Source organism: Zea mays, chromosome 8 (assembly GCF_902167145.1).
Source record: "Zea mays cultivar B73 chromosome 8, Zm-B73-REFERENCE-NAM-5.0, whole genome shotgun sequence".
NCBI classification, from domain to species: Eukaryota; Viridiplantae; Streptophyta; class Magnoliopsida; order Poales; family Poaceae; genus Zea; species Zea mays.
The window spans coordinates 9404673-9427603 of record NC_050103.1 but is presented as its reverse complement, the minus strand read 5'-3'; the positions used below and the strand labels follow the sequence as shown (position 1 = coordinate 9427603).

The 22931-nt window shown below is 42.8% G+C and overlaps 2 protein-coding genes and 1 pseudogene across 2 annotated transcripts; 1 reads left to right on the top strand and 2 right to left on the bottom strand.

The window, feature by feature from the left end:
• Nucleotides 1-8897: 8897 nt before the first annotated feature.
• Nucleotides 8898-11695, bottom strand: LOC103636736 (EEF1A lysine methyltransferase 1). Its single transcript, XM_008659074.1, has 6 exons — nucleotides 11675-11695; nucleotides 11373-11442; nucleotides 10815-10922; nucleotides 10397-10614; nucleotides 10197-10278; nucleotides 8898-9019 (listed from the first exon to the last, which is right to left on the bottom strand). The coding sequence occupies exons 1-6, from the start codon at nucleotides 11693-11695 to the stop codon at nucleotides 8898-8900; spliced, it is 621 nt and encodes a 206-aa protein (XP_008657296.1).
• A 172-nt stretch (nucleotides 11696-11867) lies between these two features.
• Nucleotides 11868-14081, bottom strand: LOC103634755 (uncharacterized; annotated as a pseudogene).
• A 1454-nt stretch (nucleotides 14082-15535) lies between these two features.
• Nucleotides 15536-18113, top strand: LOC103634753 (probable LRR receptor-like serine/threonine-protein kinase RKF3). Its single transcript, NM_001154412.2, has 3 exons — nucleotides 15536-16481; nucleotides 16601-16788; nucleotides 16888-18113. The coding sequence occupies exons 1-3, from the start codon at nucleotides 15697-15699 to the stop codon at nucleotides 17961-17963; spliced, it is 2049 nt and encodes a 682-aa protein (NP_001147884.2). The 5' UTR covers nucleotides 15536-15696; the 3' UTR covers nucleotides 17964-18113.
• The last annotated feature ends 4818 nt before the right edge of the window (nucleotides 18114-22931 follow it).

Sequence of the window (22931 nt, the reverse complement as noted above, 5' to 3'; positions counted from 1 at the left end):
GTGTAGCAGAGTACATTGCTGCTTCCATGGCAGCAACTCAAGGTGTTTGGCTAGCAAGGCTGATGGAGGAGCTGCTTGGGAAAGCAGGTGTTCCACCTCTGCTGTTGGTAGATAATAAAACTACGATCTGATCAAGAATCCAGTTTTACATGACAGGAGTAAGCACATTGAGATTAGATTCCATTACATCCAGGAGTGTGCAGACCATGGTTTGATCAGAGTCGACTACATCCAAACAGAGGAGCAGCTTGGGGATATTTTCACCAAGTCCCTGGCGGTTATAAAATTTGAAGAACTTCGATCAAAGATCGGGGTTCAAGAAATAAAGTAAAAGTGCCACAGGTTTTAGGAGGAGATTGTTAGATAAAGCCCTGTGATCCACTTAGTTTTAAGTCAGTTAGTTTGTTAAGTCATTCTGTTTGCTATCCGTTTGAGCTCGATGCATGCCCAGTTCATACAGAGCGGACTACGCGCTGCGCAAGCCGTGCGCATGGCACGCGTTTAGTCCGCCACCACCTGTTGAGTGGCGTGAGTTCAGAAGGTCGTGTTTAGACTTAGCATCCTTTAAATACTGCAATAAAAAACAGAAAAGCTGCACTGTCATTCACAGCACCAATCCACTTCCACTCTCCACGTTCATGTCTTGCCAGAGCTCGCCATTGGCGTTCACTGTGCTCAGCGCCGGTTCACTCTAATCCATTTGGTCCTCATGGTTTGGGCGTGTTTGTAAAGCCAGAGTTGTTGCGTCGTTGGGATGTGATGTGGCTCGGCAACAATGACACAATATGCCTGTTCTTGCTAGTGACAATGTGGTTGCTATGGGTGAGAGATCGACAACCTTGGTTTGAGCTGAGGTTCATCGTTGGAAGTCAGAGCTGCTCTTCACTTACGTGTGGAGCTTGGCAACGACGACCGGTGGACTCCGTTAGTGTGACCTTGCTAAACTTGGTGTGCATGCCGGTTCACTTTGGATTCAAGCCGGCCGGCTGTTTGGACTGCTGCGGCTTTAATCTATAGAGACAAAAACACTCAGCAGAAGCCAGTACGGATTAAAGCCGAGCGGACAGGTATGCCTTCTTGGTGCTGCTTCTTTCTCTTGGCGCCCTGTTGATATGGAGTCCGGCCTGTTTCGTTGGGGGCATGATGAAGCTTGGTGACGATGACATGTGGTAGCCTCTTTCTAGGTGTGTTTGGTGAATCCAGTTGTGTGCAGGTGGCTGTGTCTTGGTAGCAGGGGCTAAGGTTTGTCATGAAGAATCCACTCTGTTTTGTTCTTTTGCACGGAGTCTTGGCAACGGTTTGTGTTCACTCTGTTTTGTTGCTTTTGCACGAAATCTTGGCAACGATTTGTGTCTTAAGGGCTACTGGATCGGCTGTTGTGCGGTTGTAAGAGTACAGTGTGTTGTTGTATGAACTTCTTTAATTGAGTGGCAGAGCTCCTGTCTTTTCATTAAAATTAGTACTGCCAGCCCCTAACCATAATATGTGCCTTGAATGGACACAAACATCAATTAAAACACTAACAATTTACTGATTATTTCAGTGGCGCTCTTGTACAAATGTCCCATATTTATTTTTTCTTGACTAAACGATTGTTATTCTTTTGGAAAATTCTTTGAGTCAAGTAAAAAATAAATATGGGACATTTGTACCCTCCGACAGAGGTATGGAATACCATTAGCAATTACCCTCCGACAAGGCTCCCGGTCCGGATGGTTTTAGGGGTCAATCTATAAAGTTTGTTGGCCTATTATTAAGGATGATATTATGTCTGCAGTGGCTGCTATTTGGAGGAAAGATTTTAGAAATCTCAGATTTCTTAATACAGCCTTTATTGCTCTTTTGCCTAAGCAGGATGGAGCTGTTTTTGCTAAGGATTTTAGATCTATTAGCCTCATTCATAGTTTTGCCAAGCTACTTACCAAGGTGCTTGCTAACAGGCTACAAAATTACATGGAGAAACTGATATCCAAAAAAGTGCTTTATCAAAGGGCGCTTCATCCTAGATAATTTCATGCTGGTTCAACAAACAACTAGATTCCTCCTTTCTCAGAAACATCCAAGGATTTTACTCAAATTGGACATTTCTAAAGCATTTGATTCTGTTTCCTGGCCTTTTCTTCTAGAGGTGCTGGAGAGGCTTGGTTTTGGGCCTATATGGCGCGATGTGCTTAGTAGGCTGCTCATGACATCATCTACTCAGATCCTCAATGGGGTGCCTGGTGATTTCATTACCCATAGGAGAGGGCTGCGGCAGGGGGACCCTTTGTCCCCATTACTGTTTGTGCTGGTCATGGACATTCTCAATGCGCTTATTGTCAAGGCAGCGGATGATGGTCTACTCCAACCTCTATCTTCGGATTCTATCAAGCATTGAATCTCTCTATATGCTGATGACATGGTACTCTTTCTAAGACCAGTGGCTAGTGACCTTAATATTGTTGCTCAGATTTTGGATCTTTTTGGAGATGCTACTGGTTTGAAAACCAACATTCAGAAGAGTAGAGTGGTGCCGATTCAGTGTTCTCCTGCTCATCTCTAGACGGTCCAGGAATGTTTTCATAGCGGTTTGAATGTGTTTCCATCCATGTACTTGGGTTTACCTCTTACCCCTAAGAAGCTCAGTAAGGCTCAATTGCACCCCATAATTGACAAACTAGCTGACCTCCTTCCTGGTTGGAAGGCCAATTTGATGACTAGTGCTGGTAGGGCCATCCTAGTTCAGTCTGCCCTCACTGCCACCATTATTTACCGTGCTTTGGCTCTTGACCTTCCAAAGTGGGCAATTAAGGCCTTTGACAAGATTTGCCGCAGTTTTGTTTGGAGAGGTCGTAAGGATGCCAACGGGGGTCACTGTTTAGTGGCATGGCCCACTGTCACTCGGCCTAAAGATCTTGGGGGTCTTGGTATTTCCAATCTTCAGTATTTAAATTGGGCTTTGCGTGTAAGATGGTTGTGGTTGCAAAAAAACTGACTCTTCGAAACCTTGGGCTGCTATTCCAATGCAGTCCCACTCCATTGAGCCTCTAATGTGGGAGATGGCAAAACTACTCTTTTTTGGCAAGATAGATGGCTGTTGGGTCAGAGACTGGTGGACTTGGCCCCTCGCGCTTCCGCCCTTGTCCCAAAAAGGATTGCTAAAATAAGGACGGTTGCAGAGGCTTTGGAAAATTCACGTTGGATTAATGATTTCAGGGGGGTCCCTGGGAGGTCATCCCGGACTTCTTGACCCTTTGGGAAGCTATCTTTGGTTGTGTGCTAGGATTCATGATAAGCATTTTTTGAGGCTTTCCAATTGTGGACAATACTCTTCTAAGTCGGCTTATGATTTGTTGTTTAGCGGCTCTACTTTTGGTCCTTTTGAGCGCATTTGGCACTCTTGGGCGCCAGCCAAATGCTGTTTTTTCTTTGGCTTGTGATGCACAACCGGTGTTGGACAGCTGATAGGTTGGCTAAAAGAGGCCTTCCGGATCTGGCCTTTTTCCCCTTATGTGATCCAAAGGACAAAACAATTAATCATTTGTTGGTGTCTTGCGCTTTCGCTAGGCAATTTTGGTTCAACATCTTCTAGAAGAGGGGATTGACTGCACTATCCCCAGGCATTGAGGAAAGCAGTTTTGAGGCTTGGTGGAGTTCTTCAGCTGCTCGCCTTAATGGAGGCATCCAAAACGGCTTCAACTCTCTAGTGATTTTAGGAGCTTGGTGTATTTGGCGGCACTGTAACGAGTGTGTTTTTGAAGGTGTTCCGCCTAGTGTCGCTAGGGCCTTGTCTTTAGTTGAGGATGAGTATTGTTTGTGGTGTCTTGTTGGTGCTAAGGGTTTGTCTGGCTCTCAGTTTATGGTCATGACCTAGGCTGAGGCACGTTGTTTCTTCTCTGGAGTAGGTGTTTAAGTGTTAGCTTTTTTTAGTGTTTTTAGTGTTATGTCTTTTTCTTTTTCTGTAGGGCTTTTTGGCCCTTGTATTGTTCTCTTATCTTTTAATGCAATGATACACAACTCTCTTGCGTGTTCGAGAAAAAAAACCATCGTGATTATAATTCGACATTGGCGTCTAATAATTTAAGTTTCTGTGAGGATGTCCTTGAATGACTAGTCTTAAACTCTTAATGTAAGCTACCACAAAAATCTACAATACTTTGTCAGAGCAGCAGCCAGCGACCCAGCTCTGCTACAAGATCGTAGCAGGAAACCATTAGACTTAGGTTTATTGCAGTTGAATTTTGCAAAACAATTTAAGCATAGACAAAAGCCTTGTAGGATGTTTAAAATGCAGGATTTCTTTGAATCTTACTGTAGCAGAATTCATTAGGTTTGTTTGCAGTACAATTTCATAAAACTATTAAAATTTCTTGGCATGAATCTTGTGGATGTGAAAGGATCTTGGATAACACAGAAGATTCTAAGCTAATAAACATCAATCATGGCACAACTTAGAACGGAACACCACAAACATTATGGGATCTAGGCTGGAAAACAATACCGTGATGCAGGCAGAATGCTTGTCGCCTGTTTGAACTGAATCCACAATGTTTCCCTTCCTGTTCACACCTTTGACAAGAGCCGGTGATGTTGTTGAGGTTCCAATTGAATGATGTTTCACCAAAATTGATTGCTCTATTTGCATTTTCGTTGAACAGTGACCTTCCGGAGAATGTCTCATCTATTGGACCATTTTTGTCGTAAGTGTAGGGTACTGGGATTCCCTTTGCAACAACCTCGCAGCCCATGGGAAGAGTAGACATATCTGTAGAAGGATCCACCAGGTACCAGAGCTGGCTTGCATTGTTAATGAGGCTTAAACAAGAGCTTGGGCCGACAATACCATCTTGATTTGTTGCTTCTCTTGAGCATCCTACAAGTACTGAGAAAGGATGTGCTACAGGTGTGTACACATCAGTTGATTGATTTCTTTTAACAAGCTTCTGAAGTTGGCAGTGTGATGATGAGTCCTCTGGCGGGATGACATTCATGACACGATGCCTGTAATATATTGCTGTCACTCTGCAGGAGCCAAGAACTGGATGATCAAGGATGGTGTCATGCCCAGAGCATGATAATTGCATCCCAGGTGCGCCACATGATGGAGGGTGGCTTGGAAGCCGAAAGGGGAACCGGATCTCTGGTCCATGCTTGTGGCATCGATGCGATGGGCAAGTTTTGAGGAAGTCATCATCTTCCTTCGATGTGGCAGCATAGGATGCATAGTTGTGAAGCAAAAGCAGCAGCACTGCCAGAAGAAATTTATGCGAGTTCATGGGATGTATTTGGAGATGAAGGTGGGCGAGGAGAAGGTTGCAAGTGTTTCAGAATGAGCACCTATTTCTATTTGCTTTAACCTCTCGGGAGGAGAGATTCTGTGAATGTCATGACCGCTACGCGGTGGCAAGGAATTCCTGCTGCCAGTATTGCTTTACCAGGAAGATGCCTTTCTTCTTCAGTCTTATTCCTCCCTTCTCGAATATTATATTTATTGTCTGTTACTGCTCCCTCCGTTTCTTTTTAGTTGTCGCTGGATAGTGTAATACTAATTTGTGCACGCCTAATGACTTGGCTTTTATTTTCCTAGTCAAGTCACTATAAGACTTTTTAATTTCGGATAGGGCTTGTGATAGATGAGTGACTGGCGTGAGTAGAAGTTCAGCTATCAGACGGGACCTCTGCCGTGTTCCAGCTTCCAGTGATTGACGTGTTCCAGCTTCCAGTTGCGTGAAAGACCCAAAAGAGAGACCCATGCGAACCAAAAAAGTGAATACACAAAAGAAGAAAGGACTCTAAGTCAATGGCATCACAATCATGTAGGGCCAGTTGAAGTGTGATTCTCTTGTTCAAATAGCTGTTACGTGGAAGGTGCATACGAACCATAAGACAGACAAAAGAAGATAGACTACCAAGTCAGCGGCATCACAATCATGTAGGGCCAATTGAAGTGCGATTTTCTTGCAAGTTGCTATGCTCGGCCTATCTAGGGTGTACCGTCCCACTAGCAGGAGATAAGAATATACCTACATGTTTCGGACGTGACGTTGGATGATCGTCAAAAGTAGTGTTTTATAGTAGTTGAGATTGTGATGCTCTAGATATGCTTAAGTTATAAAGGATATGTTGTTAAAATTTTACTAGGTGAGTGCCCGTGCGTTGCAACGGAAACATATAATATCATGAGAACTTATTACTAATATGTGTTATACTATTACGAAAAAGGTTACATAATCCATTCGAACGGAATTAATGAATCCGAATCTGGATCAAGCAATTTCTACATTTCTAAAGGATAGTCTCTTTCAGCTATCGTACACACAGACTTCAAACCGTTTGCGACCTCTAGCAATTAAGAGCATCTCCAACAAATCTATTTAGATCCAAATATCTTAGATTAGTATCTCCCTAACCATATTTGAGATCTAAACAAATACCATTCTCTAATAACTCCCTAGCGATCTCCCCAAAAAGAGTTAAACTTCCATGCACGTCATATCAGGTTGTTAAATCCAATACTGTCAGACGGCAAATGAATCGCTAGAAAAAGAACAATCATCTCACTAAATAAGGATATTTCTTTCAGAAAACAAGAATGATAACAACTTAAATATATTTACCTGCACAAATAGGAACATAAAAATAAAATTCAAGCTAATTAATATGAACAAAAAGGATATAATAAATTCTCCCTCTATTTTTTTACCTTAGATTGCTCGAGTTGCTACCATAAACTACCAGAGATTTGCTGCAGCAGGAATGGCAAGAATCCAAACAAACTTGGGTTGGTGAAGCAACAGCAAGACGATGAGGATACTTAGAATCCATTACAATCACTTGTTCTGCATACATCAAGGATAGAGCCAAACGATCTGGCTTTCAGAAAAAGAAAAATAAAAAAGACATATACTTCTCTTTGCACTACTATCATTTTCCTTAGCATGGCCAATTCAGAGTGGCCGTGTGTTAACACCCCCCCAAAAAAACTTCTCTCGGTCATGGCTGGCTACTTATCTTTACATCCAGAACTATGTGACAAGAGGGCGTAGGACCACGACCTAAACAGAACACTAAAACACGATAACGAGAGGATATTTATGGTTTCGGTACTCTAGTGGCAAAGCATATTTTCAGATCGTCCTGCAAAGGCTTTGGTGAGGTTGTTGTGCTGTCTTATTTGGCTGTGTCGTTGTGTGCTTCAGGTTCAGGTTGGACTTGATGGCATTCGGTCCTAATCCGAGCCATGCCTGGCTCTCGGACTCCTTCTTGACTGGTGCAGCGTCTAAAGGAGAAGTTTGGTATGGTCCATTTGCATATATTGAGACTGAAGAACATCAAAAGGGCACAAATTAGTTCCAAACAGAACACTGAGAGAGAGAAAAAACAAACAAATCGCCACACCAAAAATAACAATCACAACAACCACAACTTATCGGTCCTTTCTCTTCTCAAGGAAGCGGTGAAGAGAAGCCTTCCTCATAATTGGCATATCTACAAAAGAGAAGACATGTCTTGATTAATAATCGGTGTGGCAAAGTTCACCAATCACATTTTAAAACTTCAACCAAGGATAAAAACACAGAGAGAGGAGTATTTACCAAAGACATTGGTACAGAACGTTGTTTTGCCTCAACCCTCTGCACCTGCTCCCTCTATAGAATCAGAAAAGAGGAAGAGTAACAATAGTTGCAGACACTATTCTATCTACCACACCAGCAGGCAAATGTCTTATTCTTATTTTCCTTCCATCTATTGCCGTCTCACCATTCTCATCCCCAACAATAGGGAGCTTTACTATCACAATCTCTTCCTCCTGTTTGTGTAGAGGGAAATACAGTGGGGGCAATCTGCATTGTTTAATTGCTTATAAGAAGTTGATGAACAGCTAAAAGGTAATACAGATTCTAGGGTTCAGTTTAAGTATCGTTTGCATATCTATATGTTAGATGATGGCCTAGTACAAAAAAACAACACCAGCTATTTTGTCCTTTTTCTTCTCCAGAAAACTTCTAACAGTTCCTGCAGAATATAAAATAAATTCAAAGAATAAAATAGCTATTTACCTATAATATTCATGGAGTAAAAGCATGAGTGTAGAAAGAACAATTCATCCATAACTTCCATTTTATACCACTAACTGTGTTGTCCTATACGTGGTTGAGAAATGGGAGGAGTGTTGAGAGTTACTTTTTGCTAAGGTTAGTACCACATCTAACATCAATATTTATAGATCTCGAGCGGTCACCTTGCAGCCGCATCCTCTGCCATCCCGAGCGGTCACCTGTTGCTGCGGGCGCTGTACATGGCCCGCCAGTAGTCGTAGTACTCCAACGCCCCCATGGGCTCCCACCTCGCATCCACCTCCACCGCCATCTCGAGCGATCGCTTGTCCACCGGCACCCGCAGCGAGCGCCAGCTGCATCCAGGGAGGGAGCCAGGGTGGACCGCACAGCCGTGAGGGGTAGGGGCATCCACGCGACCGTCGTCCCAAACCCCAAATGCACCGTCGTCGGCCTCCATGGGTTGTTGCAGATGGAAGGAGGTGCCATCGCCGCTGCCGCCGATGGGAGCAAGAGGGTGCCTCTGTCGTTGACCCATCACATCTGGAGAAGTCGAGGCCCAGTTGCACACCCAAATGGCCAAATACAAATCAATCAATTCAACTGAGTGATCTATACATTGATGCAAGTTCAACTTGAATCCAATAGCAGAAATTAACCAAGCATAAATCTGACAGGGACTGGTCCATCTGGTTAGCTGAAGCAATTTCAAGGCATCATCGGTTCAATTTCAAATACTATCAATGAACACAGTAAATAAACAATGTTGGGACCGAGATGAGAAGAGCAGGCAAGCACTTACCCACTTGCGTCAACAATTTCCCTAGAAATCTTCAACTTCTTGGTGATGCCCTTGTACAGCTACTCAAGGTTGCACGACAGGTTCTGCTCGATGGTGGGTGCCTTCACGACCTGCCCGCCGGTGTGCAGGCTGTGCCCGTCCGGGATGCCGCCGCCGAACGAGATAATGAAATTAAAAAATACTGATGAACTATCCCCAAGATAATGTCATTTTGGCTATAAATCTGAATAAGCCAACGAGACATTCTAAAGAATATTGATGAAATTAAAATGAAACATACACTAACAGTGTATTTTAAAATGAAATTAAAATGAGGTACACTAACAGTGTAAATGTTGATTAACCATACATCATAGCACACAAATTCCTCAAATAATTGTCACTACAATTTAAATTGGAGGGATCAGTGAGTTGTGGATCAAAGATGCAGCATGTTCATAAAGATGGAACAACTCTAGAACAAAAATTGTATTAGTTTATAGTTAAATGGGGGCACCATCACTTTGCTCCCAACCACCAAGTCTGTCAGCAGGATCTTAATTCGTGAACAGCCGGAACTCGTTGCCCAGTTTGTTCGAGTGGCGAGGCCTGAAACCGCAGGGACGAACATTCAGCAGCTCCAATGCCCGGTCCATCTGAACTTCCCCTGGCAACATAGAGTGACTCCAACTAAGTTTTCGCTTGATAAATACAGGGTTTAACTATGCTTTCAGTATGAGATGGAGAGACCTTTTTTCTTGAAAGGAAAACAAACAGACTTTGATATGGAACAACAGTACAATTTGGAACTGTCAGCACATCGTAAATGGTTTTAGCTACATTATATACAGTTGCATACATGTAGAAGCAGATGATGCCATCGTAAATGTGTAACTCCTGCACTATTAAGACATTAATTAATGGATCGTTCTGTCAAAAGTAAGAAGGCACAATGAAGTCTAAGGCATCATAAACACCCTTGGCTAGATTATAAGGTGAAACTACAATATAGGAGTTCAACAAGAATGTTTATTGATTGCATAAACAACATTAAAATACCAAAGCAATATCAAACTAATCACGTTCACTTGACACAACATTAAACTTGAAGTCATCACCAGCACCCTTAGCTAGATTATAAGGCGAAACTATCATCTAGGATATTTGCACTATTGCTAAATTGCCAAAACAATATTAAACTAACCATGCTCGAAAAAGTTGAAGTCATTATCAACACTCTTGGCTAGATTATAAACGTGAAGCTATCATATAGGAATTCCAAAATATAGCTTATTGATTGCAGAACAAAATCAAAATACCAAATTAAAATCAAATTAATCGCTTTCACTCCACAGAGCATTGCCATGAGCTATAATTACCTGTGAGTAGCAGCAGGAATGAACCTTCAGGTCGTGCGAGGAAAGATACTGCTTTGGCAAACTTTTCCAAGCACTCCTTACTCTGCATCATCAACCAACGAATAATAGCCATTTCTCCACGATATTTCCTCTCATCTCAAATGTTAAGAACTGATCAAACACTTTTTAATAGGCAATCTCTGGTAGGGTAGAAACAGTACCAGATAGGGAGGGTCGGCAACGATGACTCGGTAGGCGTGCTTCATCGCCGCCGGCAGCTCCTCCGGTCGGTTGTAGTCGTAGAAGGTGAAGTCGCAGCCGTACTGCCCGAACCGCTCGTCGTACTCCAGCAGCTGCGCGGGCACTCCGGGGTCCGTCTTCTTCAGGTAGGCGTAGAGCGTCGGGCATGCGATGCAGGCCACGGCACCGGCGGCGGAGCCTGATCCAGAAGGGGAGACATAAGGGTATTGATTTGACCCTTCTGTGTTCCTTCCTATCAGATGTATGAACACACATTAATATTGGATATGTTGCTGACTTAATCAGTTCAGTTCAAAGAAGCCCGAGCAGCATTATCTCCAAATCAATACCCTTATGACTCGAGACCAAAACAGCTCCGCATCATATGAGGTCACACACCTTTATGGGGGGAGAGTAGTAGGGATTCAGTGTTCCAAAGTTCAAGGACCCAAACTGTATGATAAGATGAACATATACAGTTATGAAAATATGAACATGAAACTGAATATTATATGAACATGAACAAAGAGAACATTATTTAACTACACATCTAACTATAGTTATCTCAATGAGCAAACAAAAAAATAGCCTTTAACTCAAATGTATTGAACAATTAAATTTCAAGGAACATACATCTAGACAGTTCGAACATAACAAATTTACTGTCATACATCAATTTCTAGATCAGTAGTATATGTGACACACTAACTACGAGAGAAATAATAGGGAAAAACCTTATTATACTTAGAAAACAGTACGGTTTATCTTCCAGCAATCATCTTATCTTAAAGAAATATAATTGTTCAAGAGCAGTACACTGCAAGATATTTATCTAAAAAGATATTATGCTAAGTTTTGCATAACGAAACCTAAAGAACCTTTTGTAGAGCAGATGTTTTTACATCATTCACGCATGTGATAGTATGAGTGCGTGACTTGACGAAGTAGGGAACTCACTATCGGCGTTGCGATTGAAGAGAAAGGCGATCTTCACGAGCAGGGAACAGTGGACGAGCTGCTTTACAATCTGAAAAAGAACAAGAACAAGTATTAAAACCAAAAAGAGCTATACTCTTAGAAGCTATTAAAAAAGAGGTAAATCTGTGTCCTAAGAATAACAGCCTCAAAAGATTAGGCAGAGTAGTACATTAAAAAGGTAGCACATTAAAAAGGTAGAACATTGTTTCTGCCTGAGTTGCTTATCACCTATCAGCTAGCACATTAAAAAGGTAGATGGAAGGAACTTAAGCTTACTTTACTCTGCCATCCTTTTCCAGCATCTTCGCTAGGGAAATCAACACTGAGCAGCTTATGAGCTGAGTATCCAAGACGCTTTCGCAGAAATGTAGCATCCCATGTGTATATTTTCCCATTTGGTTCCCCAGATTTGTCCAACAACACAACAACATATTTTACAATTGATTGTATAGTAATTAACACATCATAAGCAACATCTATATCTATATAGAATTTCACAAGCAACAATTGCATTGAAGAAAGATAAACACAAAGCACATGCTAACAGAAGGATTAGTGCTTGTAAGCTACAACAAACCAGTGCATTATAAATTTATGCTCATTACTGTTGCATGGAGTCAAATTGAAGCTTCACATAATTTCTCTGAATCGTAGAAGATGATTTTTTCTGCAACAAGAGTGGGGCGTTAAAAATTATATTCTACACCTAGCCCGGACATATAAAAAGGCAGAAAAAGACACAAACAATTAGCACATTGGCATCTCCCTTACTTATATATTTAAATAACAATAATCTACCAGTTTAGTACCAAAATGTCAGTCTGAACATATGAAGCATTCAACTTCAGCTAAATTCCAGAGCTGAAACTATCACCTGCGACCGAAACAAGAGAATTAGAACACCCTAGGCCATAACTGATGGTGATATAGCCAACAAAGAATCACAAATATTACCATATATAAAACATTGTGCAATGAACTTGCATTTGGGATAGTCATTTTCAATCTTCTCAACTTTCCTTTTGTTCTTCAACATGTACACAATCATCAGTTCGAGTTACTGGTTAGTGGTTAGTTTACTGTGATGGCAACTGTTGCTAATAGACTGAAACGTCACGGCTATAAAAATAGCACCATTTTTTCTTTTATATTTGGGGTTTCTGATTATGAATACATGCCAAAATAGATATAAAATTGATTATTCTAACTGGACAGACCAACAATATTATCAACCTCCCCTTCTAAACGCTTTTAAAGCATGATGCAACTCTAAAATTTAAGTACACTTACCTCTGTTTATGTTTCTTTGTCACCAATATCTCCAATGGTGTGTACATAGTGTCCAGATGAACCAGCCGCAACAACAATTCTTTTTTCACAAGATTCTGAAGATGTTGTTTTCAATTCGAACCTTAGGAACTTTTTCCTTAGCTTATTTACTATGCATGGTTAATGGTCACAATGCAAACCGAACATCATAAAAGAATATTTGGTAAACTCAAATTATTAACATGTAGGAAAAGTAACAGCAAGCAGCACCTTTGTAATTGACCAGACCTGTGTTGTGACCAGAGTAAGGACCAACATCGCAACAAGATCCCTTTCACGTGGACCTGGACCCAGTTGGTTCCTGGATTTATCACTCAGCTAAGACTACACGGCCACCATCAAAATGGATCTTGTAAAACAAGCAAGAAAATGATACCGCACCCACTGCCGAGAAGGCCCAGCAGCTGCCGCACTGCCCCTGGTCCTTCACGGCGGTGATGGCTCCATGGTCTCTCCAGTCTGCAATGCAGAATAAATTAACGCCGTTCACGGCGGTGACGGCTCTGTGGTCCTTCACGGCGGTGATGATGGCGTTCACAGTGGAGGCAACCAGCTGCGGCGGCAACTCGTCGCTGGACAACACGCGCACGCCGCTGGCGAGCCTGGCGGCGGTAGCGGCAGCCTCGGAGTCGGGGTCAACGACCTTGGCGCCCGTGTACTTGCTGACAAACTCTTCCCGCGTCAGGTCCGCGAACTTGTTGAGGCCGAGCTTGTAGGGAACGTCTTTCATCTTGTTGAACTCGCCGATGTGCCTGGAGTTCGCCTTGAACGCCTCGAACCTGCTCTGCTTCTCCGTGAGGTCCCGCGACACGGTGTGCACGCTGCTCCACCGCTCGTACATGCTCTCCTTCGACTCCAGGTCCTTATCCATCAGCAGCAGGGCAACCTTGGCCGGGTTGGTCTGCGAACGATGGGGCCACGCGCTGTCGACGTTGTCGGTACCCCATGGCGATGGTGTGGTGCCTCGATGTGGGGAAGCGCCGAACTGGGGCAGGAATTGGGGACACGAACGTCGACGCGCGGAAGCGCCGTCCGCGAACGGGAAGGGAAGAGGAGCCTGGGATTTGGGGACGCCATGGGTCGAGGGCTCGGAAGCGCCATCCGCGAACCGGAAGGGAGGGGAACCGGGGATTTGGGGACGCGTACGTCAACGCACGGAAGCGTCGTCCGCGAACGGGAAGGGAGAGGAATCGGGGGCGGGATTTGGGGATGCCATGGGTCGAGGGCGCGCACGTGGTTTGTGCCGGCGAGGAGCCGGGGCGAGATCTGCGCGCCACGGGGATTTCGGGGAGGAGAATAGAGTCGGGCATGCTGTGTGCGGTGGAGACGGTGGATGGGTGGTGGGGAAGGGCGGGGGAATTGAAGAGCTACTACCTTGGGTTGTGATGACGACCTTGACCTTGTTGCCATCGTCGTCGAGCCCATGGTGACCTTGGTGGGCAGGGACCGACGACTCCGAGCCATGAAGGCGGCGACTGACCGTCGTGGGCGTGAGGTGCTCGACCGAGCCAATGGTGGCCGGCGGTGCTAGCCCAGACTTATGCGGCTGGTGGCGCTCGACCGGGCGCGCGGGGATGGCGATGGCGATGGCGGGGTCGGACCTTCCTTCCTTGGAGCAGCCGCGCGGGGATGGCGAGAGGGGAAGGCAGCCGCGCGGGGATGGCGATGGCGGGGTCGGACCTTCCTTCCTTGGAGCAGCCGCGCGGAGATGGCGAGAGAGAGCGGACCTTCCATGATGGCGGCCGAGAGAGGAGAGCGGGGGCGGGGATAGTGGGATCAGAGTTTCCTTCCTTGGAGCAACCGCGCGGGGACAACGATGGCGAGGTCGGACCTTCCATGATGGCGGCCGAGAGAGGTAAGCGGGGGCGGGGATAGCGCCATGGCGGGATCAGACTTTCCTTCGTTGGAGCAGTCGCGCGGGCGGCGGACTGGAGCGAATTGGCGGGTTTGGCGGCGGGGGCGCAGAGAGCGCGGGTGACTGCAGGCAGAACCGTGCACCAAATTGTGTGTACGTCTACACTACTGTCTTATAGAGTAGTAGAGATATGTTATAGGATATGTTGTTAAAATTTTATACGACTTGTGGGTAAAGATGTACAATCTCTATAGAGTGTAAAACTGGTATATCAGCCGTGCTCACGGTCATGAGCGGCTCGGACCCTCACGCTGAAATGCGGAGAAATCTACCAAGGAAGTTCACACAATTTTTATATTTCTATTTAAGGCTAGTTTGGGAACCTCATTGGGTTTTCATTTTCACAAGAGAAATTAGTTCATCTTTCCTTGGGAAAATAGTAATTCCCTAAGAAAATGGAGCTCACAAACTAGCCCTTAGTGGTTTTTTCTTTTGTACTTCCGGGACTTTGTTTTGCTGGTCTGTTGTTGGCTCCGGCAAAAAAAAAAAACTCGTGAGCAAATTTGAATGAGCACCTTATTTGTTTTTCTAGACCTTAGCATTGGGAAAATTCATATTTTGGCACTAAGGCTATCTGCAGCGAGATGTATATATGGACGTGCAAAGTACTATTTACGGAGAATGTAGTTTGAGATATGGAATCAGATAGACTCTGGACTATGGATATGAAGTCTGCTGGAGATAGCCTAACACTGACTTATCTAGGATGCCGCTTCAAGGTTTGCATTTGAAAATAACACTCCAGATATTGGTTACTGCATTGAAAAACCTTTTTTCAATTACATTTTAACCCTATCCAAGTATATACTGGTTGCTGTGTTAAAATTCTCTCTTTATCTCCGGTCCCATCCCCATCAAAGGCCATTTGCAAGCCAGAAAAAGACGCAAAAGAAAGACTACCAAGTCAGCGGCATCACAGTGGAACAGTCATGTGCGATTTTCTTTCTCAAAAACAGTGAAGATGCTCAGGCTGTCTGTGACTCTGGGTGACTCTTGTCTTCCACACATCGCCACGCCACTGATTGGCTCGCGATTATGTGATTCTTGAACCTTCTTGCCATGGGGATGTCTGCAGCGTCTCATCTCTGTGCTTCTTCGTCCCTGCGAGCTTTAACCGTGTTGTTTTTGTTGGCAGCTCTTGTTTCAGATGTAGAGGGGCGACATCATCGTCATGTCTGTCCTCATTTCTCCTGCGGTGGTTTAAGCAATATATCGTATCCATTTCGTCGGCAAGGTGATCCATCTGGGTGCGGTGTCCAATCGTATGAGCTGGTTTGCACGGATACAGATGCTACAATTCGCATCGGCAGTGGAACATACAAGGTGCTTAGCATCAACTCCACATATTCTTACTTCTGGGTTATTGATGCCGACCTGGACATCCAGAGCAGTTGCCCCCTTCCCCGGTGGGATTACCATGCTCGTTGGATCAATCTCTACTTACATCTTTGGAGGATTGAGTTCATCTATCAGTATTTCTATCCTTCTTCTTTTTATATTGATTCGGGGCGGTGGGCTATCTTTGTGAATTGTTCTCAGCCAATAGAGAACATTGATACTGATAAATATCATATATATGAGCCGGTGTCTTGCTTGAGCAATTCTTCTTTCATCTACTTGCTGGTAACTCACTACTGGGATGCTGACAACTGGGATGTTACTGCTGGGGTTCTGGAGCCTTCATGCGGTTACCTAGCCATGACTCCTTTGGGTGGTCCAGGCATGCAGGTGCCCTGGAATACAAGCTATCCAGATGTTGTTAAGTTCATGAGGAGTGGATTTGCCCTTGGATTTCCCGTTTGGTATGGTGATAACATCAGAGAATGTCTCGCAAACAATATGCGGTGAGTATCTGTCTGATCATCCTATTTCCTCTCTTATGCATGACTTTCTCATCTCAAAAGCGTCGGTTGCATTCCCTATGTAATTCTTGTATATGCTACGGCATGCCATGGTTTTGCAGTACTTTCCATAAAGAACCAAGAAATAGTACAGGCATCAGGCAACAGATCTTGGACATTCTTACGTTCGAGACATTATGGTTTTGTGTTATTGAACAACTTGGATCAACTAATAATGGTGTCAAATCTGTTCTCATCCACATCATCGAAGAAATACCATATGTTCTTTCCGGTCTGAAATCTGCACATGGTACTCACTCTAGATAGCATTTTTTTTTGTATAAACATCGTGTGTGGCTTCTGAAGATATTTTTTTATTCTTCATATATACAAACTTGTTTTTTTACAGTTATTTGCAGGTTCATATTGATGCCGCTGGCAGTATTTGTCTTCCTAGCCTATAAATACTGGAAAACACGGATAACAATAGATGCAGTTGAGAAGTTCCTGCGAATGCACCATATGCTCGTTCCGATGAGATATGCATACACAAACATCATTGCTATCACCGGCCATTTCAGAGACAAGCTCGGACAAGGAGGCTACGGTACTGTATACAAGGGGGTGCTACAGCCAGGTGAAGTTCATGTCGCTGTCAAGATGTTGGGCAACTCAAACTGTAATGGAGAAGAGTTCATCAGTGAGGTCGCCACCATTGGCAAGATCCACCATGTCAATGTTGTGCGCCTCATTGGGTTTTGCTCCGAGGAAAATATTAGGGCACTTATCTATGAGTTCATGCCCCGTGGATCTCTCGATAAGTACATCTTCTCGTCGGAGAAGACATTCTCATGGGACAAACTCAACGAGATCGCTCTGGGCATTGCTAGAGGTCTTAACTACCTGCATCACGGGTGTGATATGCAGATTGTACACTTTGACATCAAGCCACACAACATCCTTCTTGATAGCAACTTTGTTCCAAAAGTTGCTGATTTTGGGCTAGCCAAACTGTTCCCAAGAGATGACAGTTTCGTGCCACTAAGCGCTATGCGGGGAACGATAGGCTATATAGCTCCAGAGATGGTATCTCGAAGCTTTGGTGTCATCTCTAGCAAATCCGATGTGTACAGCTTTGGGATGCTACTATTGGAGATGACGGGCGGGCGAAGAAACGCAGATCCTCATGCAGGAAGCTCTAGTCAAGCATACTACCCATCCTTGGTGTACAGGCAGCTCAGCCAGGGTGATGCGAACAGGATCAGTGAAGGTGTTGATATGCACGAGTTAGAGAAGAAGCTATGTATCATTGGGCTTTGGTGCATCCAGATGAAGCCGCAAGATCGGCCGACAATGAGCGAGGTCATAGAGATGCTTGAAGCTGGTGTCGATGGCATCCAAATGCCTCCGAGGCCATACTTTTGTGATGAAGAGGGTGAAAGTTCTTACTCTACAATCTCTGAACTGGATACAATAGAAGAGTAGTAGTAGTAAAATGCACTTGTGTCTATGTGCTCTTAATGTATCAGACTATTAAGATTGCAAGGTTGCCATAAGCTAAGGTATTGGTTGTATACTTTTATTGAGAGTGTGATAATGTGATATCATATAAAATACCTCCATGAAGTTTTTTACAAAGAATTCCTCAAGAACATTTTGTTTGCCTACAAGCAGAGGATCAGAGTCCCAGCCGTTGTATCTTCCAAAGGGCTGCAGTTCCTATATACGAATCCTTGCAAAGGCTTAGTGTACAATTTCTATGTTATGCATAATAAATTAAGTAAACTAGTATATTGCTTGTGCTAACACTGCAATAGTATTTGGCAATACAAATCAAATAACCAAAATATTCAAAAATGTTTACAGGGCCTTAGATAAGGAGGAGCGAGAGAGAGCAGATGAGGCGGAACTGGATAACTTTATCTTGGGTGTTCTTTTTGAGGATAATACAGATGAGGTGATGGACATGGAAAGTGGACATATAGTAATGTCTCGTACTGACATGTCCGAAGTCACAAAGGGTTCCATGAGGAGAATTAAGTCAAATTCTTTTGAGTCTAAATGAAAGGGGTGTTTTGGAATTGTGATGGGTTTAGAGACCCTTTTAAACATAGATTTATTTCAGAGTTAACAAAGGAGCAAAATTTATCTTTTATTGCTATTTCAGAAACAGTTAAGAGATCGTTTGCAGAATCTTTTTTAAGGAATTTATGTGGAGGGAGAAATTTTATCTGGCATACAAAAGAACCTTATGGTCATTCAGGGGGAATTCTAATGGGTATTGATATGGATATTTATAACATAGGAGCTATTGATGAAGGGGATTTCTATGTTAAGTTCATTTTGTGCAACAAAAATGATTGCTTCAAATGGGCTTTAACTGTAGTTTATGGTCCTGCTCAGAATGATAGGAAAGATGCTTTCTTGACAGAGCTTGTTCAATTAGTGAGTCGTGAGACCTTGCCTATAGTAATAGGTGGTGATTTTAATATTCTTAGATGTCCAAAGGACAAGAATAAAGACAATTTTCAAAGTAGATGGCCTTTTATGTTTAATGCAGTAATTGATAGTTTAAACCTGAAAGAGATTGAGATGTCTGGAAGGCAGTTCACGTGGGCTAACAGGTTACCTAATCCGACATATGAAAAGCTGGATCGTGTCCTAGTAGCTACTGAATGGGACAATAAATATCCTTTATCTACAGTAGTAGCTCTGAACAGGGATATTTCCGATCATACGCCCTTGTTGTTGAACACTGGAGAATCTAATTATTGTGCACATCCACATCCTTTCAAATTTGAATTAGGATGGTTACTTCGTGACGGTTTCTTAGATATGGTAAAGACTACTTGGGCTTCAGTTACAGTGGGAAATACCCCGTTGGAAAGGTGGCAGGCCAAGATTAGACGAGTGAGGCAACACCTTAGGGGTTGGGCAAAAAATTCCAGCGGAGCGTACAAAAAAGAGAAGAAAGATATTCTGAATAAACTAGATTTCTTGGATAAAAAGGCAGAGGGGGTTGGTTTGGCAGTTGATGAAATTGATTTGAAACAATTTCTTCAGAATAAGTTAGCCCATATGCTTAGAGAGGAATAAATCAAGTGGTATCAAAGAGAGAAAACTAAGGAACTTCTTCAAGGTGATTCTAATACTAAGTATTTCCACCTTGTTGCTAGTGGGAAACATAGGAAGTCTAGGATTTACCAATTGCGGGATGGAGACAATGTCATACATGGGGAAGAAGCTTTGAGGAAGCATATAACGTCCTATTACAAAAGGTTGTTCGGTCCACCGGAGGAAACAGATGCGGGTCTAGATGAGAGCCATAGACAAGACATACCTCAGGTCTCGGAAGTAGAAAATGATCTTTTGATTTCACCTTTTACTGAGGACGAAATTCGTAAGGCTCTATTCCAGATGGAGCATAATAAAGCTCCTGGTCCGGATGGATTCCCTGCGGAGTTTTACCAAGTGTTTTGGTCTACAGTAAAAGATGATCTAGTTGCTATCTTCTAGGACTTTCATAGAGGCGACCTACCTCTTTATAGTCTGAATTTTGGCACGATCATACTTTTACCGAAATGTAGGGAGGCGGAGACGATTCAACAATATAGACCTATCTGTTTACTTAATGTAAGTTTTAAAATCTTTACAAAGGTGATGACAAATAGGCTCTCTTCGGTTGCTTCGAAAGTAATTTCTCCGACCCAAACAGCTTTTATCCCTGGCAGGAACATTATGGAAGGGGTGGTAGTTTTGCATGAGACGATTCACGAACTTCATAGAAGGAAAAAGAGTGGGGTAATATTTAAAATTGATTTTGAGAAGGCATATGACAATGTTAAATGGAACTTTGTGCAGCAGACCTTACGTATGAAAGGTTTCTCCAGTACTTGGTGTTCATGGATTAATTCTATTATGACAGGAGGCCATGTCAGCATTAAGGTAAACGATCGAATTGGGGCAAATTTTCAAACTAAAAAGGGATTAAGGCAGGGGGATCCATTGTCCCCTATTCTCTTTAATATAGTGGTGGACATGCTTGGTATTCTAATTAAAAGAGCAAAAGAGGAGGAACAAGTTGTAGGATTGGTGCCTCATTTAGTAGAGGATGGTTTATCTATCTTGCAATATGCAGATGATACTGTCCTATTTTTGGAGCATGACTTGGAGAAAGCCAAGAATATGAAATTACTTCTCCTGGCCTTTGAGCAAGTCTCAGGGTTAAAAATTAACTATCACAAAAGCGAGATTTTCTGCTTTGGTCAGGCCTCCGATGTTAAGGATCAATATCAACTGTTGTTCGGATGCAGAAATGGGGACTATCCGTTTAAATATTTAGGGATACCAATGCATTATCGGAAGTTAAACAATAGTGATTGGAAAATAGTAGAGGCAAAATTCGAAAAGAAGCTCAGTGGATGGAAAGGGAAGCTTATGTCTGTTGGAGGAAGATTAGTACTAATAAATTCAGTGCTTACCAGCTTAGTTATGTTTATGATATCTTTCTTCGAGATACCCAGAGGGGTTCTCGAGAGAATAGACTGCTTTCGGTCTAGGTTCTTTTGGCAAGGAGGGAATCATAAGAAGAAGTATAGACTTGCCAAATGGAACATCCTATGCCAACCTAAGGATCAAGGAGGGTTAGGAATTCAGAACATAGAAGTTCAAAATAAATGCTTGCTATGCAAATGGCTTTTTAAGCTTATTAATGAGGATGGGATGTGGCAACAATTGGTGCGTAACAAATATCTTAAGAGATATCCGTTGTCGAATGTGAAACTTAAACATGGTGATTCACATTTTTGTTCGGGGTTAATGAAAGTAAAGGATACCTTCCTTAACCTAGGAAGTTTCATTATTAAAAATGGAGAACAAATAAGGTTCTGGCAGGACATTTGGATGGGTACTCAATCCTTTATGATTTGTTACCCGTCTCTTTATCATATTGTAAGACATAAAAGTGCCACGGTTGCTACAGTTTTGGCTATAGTACCTTTAAATGTATCATTCCGTAGGGCGCTTGTCGGTCAAAACCTCACTTTGTGGTATAATTTAGTGGCAAGTATATTACATGTTCAGTTGAGTGTCGATAGGGACATTTTTAAATGGAGTTTAACTAATTCTGGGCAGTTTACAGTTCAATCTATGTATATGAGTCTTATTAATAATGGGAATGTTTTTAATCATAAGGAAATCTGGAAACTTAAACTGCCACTTAAGATTAAAATCTTTATGTGGTACTTATTAAAAGGAGTAGTGCTGACGAAAGATAATTTAGCAAAACGCAACTGGCAAGGTAGCAGTAAGTGTGGCTTTTGTAATTTGGATGAAACCAATCAACATTTATTTATTGACTGTCATGTTGCTCACTTTATGTGGCGGTTGATATCAATCTGTTTTGGTTTACCAGGACCTAGATCTGTTAAACATTTCTTTGGGAACTGGTTGATGGGAGTGGATTTAAATACTAAGAATCTCATTATTACAGGTGTCTCAGCATTGTGTTGGGCTATCTGGATAAGTAGAAATGACTTAGTATTTAATAGAGCACAAATGTTTACTTATTTGCAGGTTCTATTCAGAGGAACTCATTGGCTCAGACTTTGGGCGCAGCTGCAAAGAAGTGACGATTCAGCGGATCTGTTAAGAAGAGCTTGTCGACATCTGGAGACGATGGCCATGCACTTTTTTGCTTATTGGGGTTGGAGATTTTCTAATAGGATTACGTTGTATTGATCATTTTCGTTTTTAAGTGAGTGTTGAATCGGTGAGGAGTAAGAGAGAGTTTAAGTCTTTTAGGCTAAATGTTTTGGCCTTATTTTGCGAGTACTTGGAGTTGTTATTTGGTGTCTGACCTTGGCCCTACCCTCGAAAGAGGCGAAAGCCGGATTTTGTTCCATTATCTAAAAAAAATGCAAACAAACATATTATCTACAAGTTTGATAAGATTGAGATAAAATTCAAGTTTGATGAGAGTGCATGTACTAGCTCGTGAAGCATTGCCATTTTTTCATTTTTACATTTAAAAATATTCAAAAGATCAAAACTATACCCTAGAATTGAAAAAATGCATAAATGGTTACCTGTCATCCCGTCAATGGGTGGTAGGACCAATTGTAAACATTTTTGAATATTTTCTGACTAGGGTCCATGGGGACCTATCACCCCTTAGAGAGTCACGATAGACGCTTGCCGCCTAGTGAGGGGCGACAGCCCCCTTCCCCCTATAATCTAGTTTGCACTTATTAAATAGGGTGTCTGGTGTGTTCTATATGAAAAATTGTCACAGGTGGATTAGCTAGCGAGGGGAGGTGCAAGGCATGATGTCACTAGATTTTGTATGTCTGGTTTGTGGACATTGCAAAATCTAAGTGTAAACCAAAAAAGTGCCGAGGAGGGATCAAACCTAGCTACGACAACTTGCCATACACCTCCCAGAGCTAATCAACC